This window comes from Piliocolobus tephrosceles, unplaced genomic scaffold (genome assembly GCF_002776525.5).
Source record: "Piliocolobus tephrosceles isolate RC106 unplaced genomic scaffold, ASM277652v3 unscaffolded_23720, whole genome shotgun sequence".
NCBI lineage: Eukaryota > Metazoa > Chordata > Mammalia > Primates > Cercopithecidae > Piliocolobus > Piliocolobus tephrosceles.
Genome location: NW_022306222.1, coordinates 3,566 through 13,278, shown reverse-complemented (window position 1 = coordinate 13,278; position 9,713 = coordinate 3,566). Strand labels below are relative to the sequence as shown.

Here is a 9,713-nt window from a genome sequence, read left to right as displayed (position 1 = left end):
TAGCAAGTGGGACTGCGAGGCGCGGCGGACGCCGCCACCAGTGCCGCGGCTGCCGCCGGCCCGGCCGCACACCCCCCGCGCGCCACCACCGCCGCCGCCCCCGGCCCCGCGCGTTCCCCGGGGATGACAGCGGCGGATTTCAGGGGCACTTTCTTTCATCAGGAGGCTTTTGACAAAATGGAAGGTGAATTACGGGTGTCCCGGTGACCCGGCACGGGGGCCGAGACGGGCTGCCTGCTGCCGGCCGGGACTCCCCGGCTCCCGGTCCCGCCCCGCCCGGGCCGCCGCTGCGGGGCTCTGTTGGGCAGCCTCGCGGGCGGCTGCTGCCAAGGGGAGCGCTTTAGTTTTACATGATGACCTTGGGTGTGGGAAAAGGAAAAGATGGCGGGAAGCTGGGGGGTGGGACAGGGACGATGACATGCCGCAGCTGCATTTTTATTTGGAAACTTTGGAGAAAGTGTTCTGGGCTGGACCTGCGTTCTGGGTTACAGATGAGCACGACTAGCCCTTTTGATACACCCTCCCCCTTTAGATAGTGATGAAGTGATGAATTGAACTAATAGTACGGGGGTACCTGCTCACTTTCCAGATCTCCCGTGTTGTAAAGCCATTTTTTTAATAAGCCAAAACGCATCAACAGTAGTGACAATTTCAGATATCCCCTATATATAGTTCTCCTGCTTTGGTCTTGTGTTCAGCAGTGGTAAGAGTTGTTGTTTTTAATTGCGTAACAGCAGATGACCAGATAGTCTTAAGTCATAGATTTCAAGCTTCTATCACCCCCACCAAATGTGTCCTCTCCGTGCCCTTCCCACTTTGTGATCGTAGTTTCCAAAACGTAGCAGTTCTGTAAACGTAACGCTGAGTACCCTACTTGGGTCGGCTCCATTTGGAGAACTTGATCGCTCTTGAGAAGTAACTCGCAAACCAGCGCGCTTCGTGCTGGTCAAAAGTTAAATGACAAGCGACAGTGAAGCTGATTTCTTTCCCACTCTGCCTTCTGCCACTGGTGTTGGGCACTGGGGGAAGGGGACTCCCTAACAGCAAGTGTAGTTTTAATTTTGCTCTGCCTTTGGTACATCTTGTAGTTCTTGTCAATTCCTCCCTACTTTCCTCATTGTATTTCTTTGTTTCTCTTCTGTCACAGTCAGGATGGCTAAAGGTGACCCGAAGAAACCAAAGGGCAAGATGTCTGCTTATGCCTTCTTTGTGCAGACGTGCAGAGAAGAACATAAGAAGAAAAACCCAGAGGTCCCTGTGAACTTTGCAGAATTTTCCAAGAAGTGCTCTGAGAGGTGGAAGGTATTTTTCTTTTGTACCCTTCAAACTAGTCTTAGTTGGGTTTCTCACTTTGGGGTTACTTACCTTCAGAGTTTCTCCCAGATGGCTGCTTGCTGCCTCTTTTACTTTTACTTAGAATCATTTTGCTTAAGAATTTTGTGTGTATGCTTTTATTTTTTTAAGGCCCTGCACAGGTTTCAGGCCTTTACCTACCCCCTTTTGCAAGTGGTTCTAGCAACTGCCACTTAAATCACAAGAAACTGAATAGGTATGTGTCACTGCATCGAGGGATTTAACAAGTCCTGTTCTTTGCAGACGATGTCCGGGAAAGAGAAATCTAAATTTGATGAAATGGCAAAGGCAGATAAAGTGCGCTATGACCGGGAAATGAAGGATTATGGACCAGCTAAGGGAGGCAAGAAGAAGAAGGATCCTAATGCTCCCAAAAGGCCACCGTAAGTGACTATAGGATTCAGGATAACAATTAATACCTTTTCTTCTGCTTGGAGGATTTGGTTTTTTGGTCGTCCTGTATTTCATTTCAAAATGAAATATTTTTTAAAAGATACTTAAAAGATGGCGATACCTCTGCAAACCATTCTGTACTTGGGCTTGACGATGCAGTGCCAGCATTGTCTGTGGTTAAGGCTGAGGTGTTTGTGGGCTGTGCGTGCACATTCACAGTGGTTGTCTATTGGCCTTTCCATTGTGAAGGAGACACCCCAGTTTTGGTTGTCAGGGTCCTTGAAGTATGTTCTTTATGCCTTTCCCAGTAACTGAAGGACTGAGACAGTACTATATATATATATATGCGCATATATATACGCATATATATTATATACACATATACACACACACAGATATATATATATATATATATATATATGTATGTATGGATTTAAGATGCAGTTTCGCTCTTGTTGCTGAGGCTGGAGTGCAAGGTGTGATCTCGGCTCACTGCAACCTGCGCCTCCTGGGTTCAAGTGATTCTCCTGCCTCAGCCTCCTGAGTAGCTGGGATTACAGGCATGCACCACCATGCCCGGCTAATTTTTTAATATTTTTAGCAGAGACGGGGTTTCTCCATGTTGGTCAGGCTGGTCTGAAACTCCGAACCTCAGGTGATCCGCCCGCCTCGGCCTCCCAAAGTGCTGGAATTACAAGCGTGAGCCACTGCGCCTGACCTAGCACCATATATTTTTCTAACCTTATACATTTGAGAACCTACAACTTTGTAGCATTGTATATGGTATCATAGATTACTTCACCTTAGGGAGAAGTCATAGTGGTAGGAGGGAGTGCTACTCAGGAATGTGGGATTTCAACTTAAACTCACATTTTTGTGGTTTCTCATGTAATTTATGTAATTCTTCCAAGGTCTGGATTCTTCCTGTTCTGTTCAGAATTCCGTCCCAAGATCAAATCCACAAACCCCGGCATCTCTATTGGAGACGTGGCAAAAAAGCTGGGTGAGATGTGGAATAATTTAAATGACAGTGAAAAGCAGCCTTACATCACTAAGGCAGCAAAGCTGAAGGAGAAGTATGAGAAGGTAAGGTGGGGCTGGTAGCCTGCACTGGTGAGCAGGCAGTGGCTCTGGTATCAGTAGGTTGCAGGGCATGTTGCAGCTTTGCTGGGCTGAGTACTTAGCATAGCACTCCAGGGCCTATCCCCCTGCAAGGTAGCTATGGGTGCTGGTGTTCATGCTTTTTTTTTTGACAGGTCTTTGTTTTGGGAACTACTTCAGGCTTGAAATATTTTGCTTACTCTTTAAGAGAAAAAAAAACGGTAACAGAGGATTTGATAGTGCTACTAATGTAACTTGAAGGACACTTGAACACCCATTAACTTCTAAATTCATACGGCTAAGAACCGAATTCATATATGGAAACATACTTCAAATATATATGGTAGCAGCACTGTCTTAACTTGATTTCAATTCCTGTCCTCTTACCTGAGATGAAGACTGCATGTTTCTACTTTCTGTTAAAACAGCCGCGTACTCATTTGAAATGTGTCCCTGTTCCTCTAGGATGTTGCTGACTATAAGTCAAAAGGAAAGTTTGATGGTGCAAAGGGTCCTGCTAAAGTTGCCCGGAAAAAGGTGGAAGAAGAAGATGAAGAAGAGGAGGAGGAAGAAGAGGAGGAGGAGGAGGAGGATGAATAAAGAAACTGTTTATCTGTCTCCTTGTGAATACTTAGAGTAGGGGAGCGCCGTAATCGACTCATCTCTTATTTGAGAAGTGTCTGTTGCCCTCATTAGGTTTAATTACAAAATTTGATCACGGTCATATTGTAGTCTCTCAGAGTGCTCTAGAAATTGTCATTGGTTTACATGAAGTGGCCATGGGTGTCTGGAGCACCCTGAAACTGTATCAAAGTTGTACATATTTCCAAACATTTTTAAAATGAAAAGGCACTCTTCGTGTTCTCCTCGCTCTGTGCACTTTGCTGTTGGTGTGACAAGGCATTTAAAGATGTTTCTGGCTTTTTTTTTTTAAATTTGTAAGGTGGTGTTAACTATGGTTATTGGCTAGAAATCCTGAGTTTTCAACTGTATATATCTATAGTTTGTAAAAAGAACAAAACAACCGAGACAAACTCTTGATGCTCCTTGCTCGGCGTTGAGGCTGTGGGGAAGATGCCTTTTGGAGAGGCTGTAGCTCAGGGTGTGCACTGTGAGGCTGGACCTGTTGACTCTGCAGGGGGCATCCATTTAGCTTCAGGTTGTCTTGTTTCTGTATATAGTGACATAGCATTCTGCTGCCATCTTAGCTGTGGACAGAGAGGTCAGCTGGCATGAGAATTTTTTTTTTAAGTGCGGTAGTTTTTAAACTGTTTGTTTTTAAACAAACTGTAGAACTCTTCATTGTCAGCAAAGCAAAGAGCCACTGCATCAATGAAAGTTCAAGAACCTCCTGTACTTAAACATGATTTGCAACGTTCTGTTATTTTTTTTGTATGTTTAGAATGCTGAAATGTTTTAGAAGTTAAATAAACAGTATTACATTTTTAAAACTGTTCTCTATTATAACAGTCAATTTCTGACTCAGCAGTGAACAAATCCCCACTCCATTGTATTTGGAGACTGGCCTTGCTATAAATGTGGTAGCTTCTTTTATTACTCAGTGGCCAGCTCACTTAGGGCTGAGATGGAGAGGGCTACTTGAAGCTCCTGTGTGGTTTTGTTTGTGTCTGAGTGGCATTCAGATGAAGTCTGGAGGAGCTAAGGAAAGGACATAGGCAAGGGTGTCAGTAGCCTTCCAAGGTATAGGAAGGTGGGTGATTAGGACGAAGGCTATCTAGGTTTAACTGTTGCCCCACCTCCACCCCCTATTTTGTGGGGCCAAATGTATTGCTAAACAGCAATTTCAGAGTGTGTGGTGTGTCAAAAATTCAGGCCTGATTTTTTTTCTCATTCAGCCCTATTCTCCCCCTCCCGTGCTCTGGCACATACCACGTTATTTGTGGTGCCCAATATTTGGGATCTTGAGCCTGCTGCTGGTCTCCTGGATGCCAGCGAGGGGATGTGGGATGGGGGGGTGGGGTAGGGAACAGTATCCATTTTTTTGCTCCTACTTTACTCCTTCAAAACACCAAACACCCCAGGGAAGATTACAGGCTCCATCTTGGGCCACCTGAGCTATGGGGCAGGCTAATGGAATCAAACATTTCTAAGCACTAAATGTATCATGAAAAGTTGAATGGCCTACTCATAAAGTTGAGCTCATTCACTGGAAATGTAGATTGATGTTCAATGCTAAACTGGAAGAAGCTTGGTTTGTGTGTCAGTAGATATATTAGTGGGTAGTGTAACATTTTATCCAGGTTGGGGTGCGGGGAGATGGCCACAGTAGCAAGTGGTGACACTACCGTTTTGAAGGCTGATATGTATATACATCGTTACTGTCTGTAGCAATGAAAGATACAGTCCTGTGTTGTGGGTCACTGTTGCAATTGCCCAGCACTAATATTTGGGTGTGTATGTTTGAGGCTATGAGACACGCAGGAGTGTTTTTGTGGTATTAATTTTAAGAGAAAGCAGCTTTTTCTTAAAATTCACTGTTGAGAAACTTGCATGTGTCTGGAGGCGGTGTCCTCTCCACCCTGTCGGGTCCTGGATGAGTACAAGTTATGGTCATGGTCACAGCCTGATCTCTATGTATTCATAGCCATTCCCTCTCCCATCAGAACTGTTTGTCCTGAATGTGTGCTCTAGTTCTGGAAAATGACCACTAATTTAAAAAACTCGGTTGTGAGGTTTGCCCAGAAGCACTTCTTCCAGAATTGCCCCTCCTGCTTCAGCCATGTCCTTGTCACTTGGCATTCTAAGCCAAAGCTTTAGCTTCCCAATTCGTGATGTGCTAGGCCAAGATTCGGGAGCTGTTGCCAGCCTCGTCAAATATGGAAGAGAAACAACCTGTAGTCAAAAGGGAGTGATTTGTTAAGTGGTGCCTGTCTTTCTCATATCTAGATGTACCAAGCAGGGAAGGGCAAAGGATGGAAAGGGGTAACTTTTGTGCTTCCAAAGTAGCTAAGCAGAAGTGGGGAAGCAGTTTAGCCAAATGATCTTTGATTAGGCAAACATTGAGTTTTAAAGAGGCCGTCAAGTTGAGGCCACTTGGTCCATTAGCTGATGCAGCAAGATCACTACTCAACGTTTTCACACTGTCACAAGATTGCTCCTCTAATGGAATAATGACCTGGCTTCTCTGAGATGCGGTAAGTGGCATGATGTTACCTAAGGCTTAGGCTTAGCTTGATTTCTGGGCCCACTATATGTGTTCTTAAGGTGTCAACCTGTTGCTTTTTTTTTTTTCCCCTCCATTTAAAAGGATAGTACCTACTCCCTCTAACCACCTCACCCCTTGAATGACGTTTCTTGAATGACGTTTTATCCTTCGGAAAGAACAAGGCTGTGATGTAGTGACCATTGTCTGTGTCTGTGTGTCTGTTCTTGTCACAAATGTATTTGGGGACGTTGGATGCATTCATTTTCTGTAATAAAGTTTCTTAATCACTCTTCCCAAAAAGTAATCAGTGGGCTGTCTGCAATCTGTTTGAGATACTGAACCTCTGTACTTTTTGGTTGATTATCAAGGTTTTAGAAGTACAAACTTTGTGGTAACCATAGATCTGAACTGCTAACATTTAGTGGAATGATACCATCAAAATGACGCAAGTGTTAAGGACTCCAAAGCCCCAAGATCAACCTCCTGGCCGGAGGCATAAGGAGGAGTTGGCTCTGAAGCCCTGGACCAGGATAAATAGGCAATTTGCAGGATGCTGACGAGCTACTGTTTGATAAAGTGGTTGAGTACTTGTAATCAGCCAGCCCTGACCACCAGGGCTCCTCGAGGCCAAGGGTCTGAGCTTAGTTGGCTGACTCAGCCATGCCCAACAAGGAGTTCTGGATGAGAGCCACGGGGACTGCTTGCTGTTCTTGGCTCCCAGCTCAGTTTTCTGTGGAGCCCAAGGCTACCTGGGAAGGAAAGGCCATTGAGCCAGCTTGGTAGCCCCAAGCTTCCCTTACTGCTTCAACCAGAGCAGCCTCCCCTGCTGTTTTGTATGTGGGGCATCCTACAATTTCAGCTTTCAAAAGAAGCTGGGATACCATATCAATAGAAGGGAAAAAGATCATCTCAGTAAACACAAAAACCTTGACAAACACTGTAGAAGGAAACTTCCTCAACCTGATATAGGACATTTAGGAAAACCCATGGGTTTATTCATCATTGTATTAGAAGTTCTAGCCAGGGCAATTAGGCAAGAGAAAAAGAGGAAGCATCCAGACTGAAATTGAGAAGACAAAACTATGTCTATATGTAGATGATATGATCTTGTATACAGATAACCGTAAAGAATGTCCAAATAAAACTGCTAAAAAGTGAATTCATCAGCTGTGGTATACAAGATTAACATACAAAAACTAGTAGTGCTATATACCAGTCACGAACAATATGAAACTAAGAAAACAATTCTCTTAAATATCTACAATAACGTCAAAAAGAATAAAATACTTAGGGATGAACAATATAAGTGCAAAACTTACATAGGGAAAAGTACAAAATATTAAAGACTTAAGGAAATAGACATTCCACGTTCATGAATGGGAAGGGTTAATATTGTTGAGATGGTAATACTGAAATTGATCTAACGCAATCCTGTCAGAATCCCAGCTGGCTTCCTCTAGTAGAAATCAGGCTGATTCTAAATGTCATATAGAAATTCAAGAGATGCAGGAGATACCCAGATCAATCTTGAAAACAGTTGGAGGATTCACATTTCTTGATTTCAAAACTACTTTATTAAAACTTTTTTTTTTTTTTTTTTTTTTTTGAGACAGAGTCTTGCTCTGTTGCCCAGGCTGTTGTGCAGTGGCACAATCATAGCTCATTGCAGCCTCAACCACCCAGGCTCAAGGGATCCTTCACCTCATCCTCCCAGGTAACTGGGACTACAAGTGTGCACCACTGCACCTGGCTAATTTATTTATTTATTTTTAGAGACAGGGTCTCACTATGTTGTCCAGGCTGGTCACAAACTTCTGAACTCAATTGATCCTCCTGCCTCGACCTCCCAAAGTGTAGGGATTACAGCACACCTGTGAGCCACTACACCTGGCCTGATTTGAAAACTTGCAACAAAGCCAGGTGCGGTGGCTCACGCCTGTAATCCCAGCACTTTGGGAGGCCAAGGCAGGTGGGTCACTTAGGGTCAAGTGTTTGAGACCAGCCTGGCCAACATGATGAAACCCCATCTCTACTAAAAAAAAATAATAATAATAAATTCCGGGCATGGTGGCGCGTGCCTGTAGTTCCAGCTACTCTGGCCAGAGGCTGAGGCAGGAGAATCGCTTGAACCCAGGAGGCGAAGGTTGTGGTGAGCCAAGACTATGGCCACTGCACTCCAGCCTGGGCAACAGAGTGAGTGGGACTCCGTCTCAAAAAACCAAAACCAAAACTTACAACAAGGCTACAGTAATCAAGACGGTGTAGTACCAGCATAAGGGCAGACATATAGGCCAATACAACTGTGAGTCCAGAAATGAACCCAGACATTTGTGGCCAACTGATTTTTCAATAGAGATAAAAGTCACATTCAATGGGGGAAATAATTTTCAACAAATGATGTTGGGACAACTGGATATCCATGTGCAAAGGAATGAATTTTGACCCTTCCGTCACAGTGCATTCAAAAATCAATTCAAAATAGATGAAGGATCCAAATGTAAGAGCTACAACTATAACATTCTTAGTAGGAAACATAAGTGTGAATTTCATGACCGTGGATTTGGCAATGGTTTCTTAGGACACCAGAAGCACATGCAACTAAAGAAAACAATAGATAAGTTGAACTTCATTAAAATTAAAACAAAAACTTTTGTGCTTCGAACAGTACCACCAGGAAAGTGAAAAGACAACCTTTACAGAATGGGGGAAAATATTTGCACATCGTATATCCTATAGCGATCTAATATTCAAAATATATAAAGAACTATTACAACTCAGCAATAAAAAGACAACCCACTTTAAAAAATGAGCAAAATATCTTAACAGATATTTCTCAAAAAAAGATATATAAATGGCCAATAAACACATGAAAAGATCCTCAGCATCATTAGTCATCAAGAAATTTAAATCAAGACTATAATAAGATGCCGCTGAACACCCACTAGGATGGTTATAATAATGATAAAAAAGGGAGCTCTTTCCTTTTGCTGCTGCAACTACAGCCATGAGTACGCTCAGGCTTCAGAAGAGGCTCCCCTGTAGTGTCCACCGCTGTGGCAAGAAGAAGGTCTGGTTGGACCCCAGTAAGACCAATGAAATCGCCAATGCCAACTTCCATTAGCAGATCCGGAAACTGATCAAAGATGGGCTGATCATCCCCAAGCCTGTGACGGTCCACTCCCGGGCTTGATGCCAGAAAAACACCTTGGCAGAAAAACACCAGAAAAACACCTGCCCTTGGAAGGGCAGGCATATAGGCATAGATAAACAAAAGGGTACAGCCAATGCCCGAATGCCAGAGAAGGTCATGTGGATGAAGAGACTGAGGATTCTGGGCTCGCTGCTCAGAAGATACCGTGAATCTAAGAAGATTGATCACTACATGTATCACAGCCTGTACCTGAAGGTGCAGGGGAATGTGTTCACAAACAAGCGGATTCTCATGGAACACAGCCACAAGCTGAAGGCAGACAAGGCCCACAAGAAGCTCCTGGCTGACCAGGCTGAGGCCCACAGGCCTAAGACCAAGGAAGCACGGAAGTGCAGTGAAGAGCGCCCCCAGGCCAAGAAGGAGGAGATCATGGAGACTTTGTCCAAGGAGGAAGACACCAAGAAATAAAAGCTCCCCTTTTGTCTGTTCATACTGGCCTCCGTGATTACATAGATCAGCCATTAAAATAAAACAAGCCTTTATCTGCTT

The 9,713-nt window shown here is 44.1% G+C and overlaps 1 protein-coding gene and 1 pseudogene across 1 annotated transcript; both read left to right on the top strand.

Annotated features, from left to right (window-relative positions):
- Positions 1 to 90: 90 nt before the first annotated feature.
- Positions 91 to 6,317, top strand: LOC111535005 (high mobility group protein B3-like). The gene is made up of 5 exons (XM_023201457.3): positions 91 to 184; positions 1,148 to 1,302; positions 1,597 to 1,736; positions 2,658 to 2,832; positions 3,313 to 6,317. Exons 1-5 carry the CDS (start codon positions 124 to 126, stop codon positions 3,445 to 3,447), a joined length of 666 nt encoding a protein of 221 aa, XP_023057225.1. The 5' UTR covers positions 91 to 123; the 3' UTR covers positions 3,448 to 6,317.
- A 2,700-nt stretch (positions 6,318 to 9,017) lies between these two features.
- On the top strand, positions 9,018 to 9,632 carry LOC111533501 (annotated as a pseudogene).
- The last annotated feature ends 81 nt before the right edge of the window (positions 9,633 to 9,713 follow it).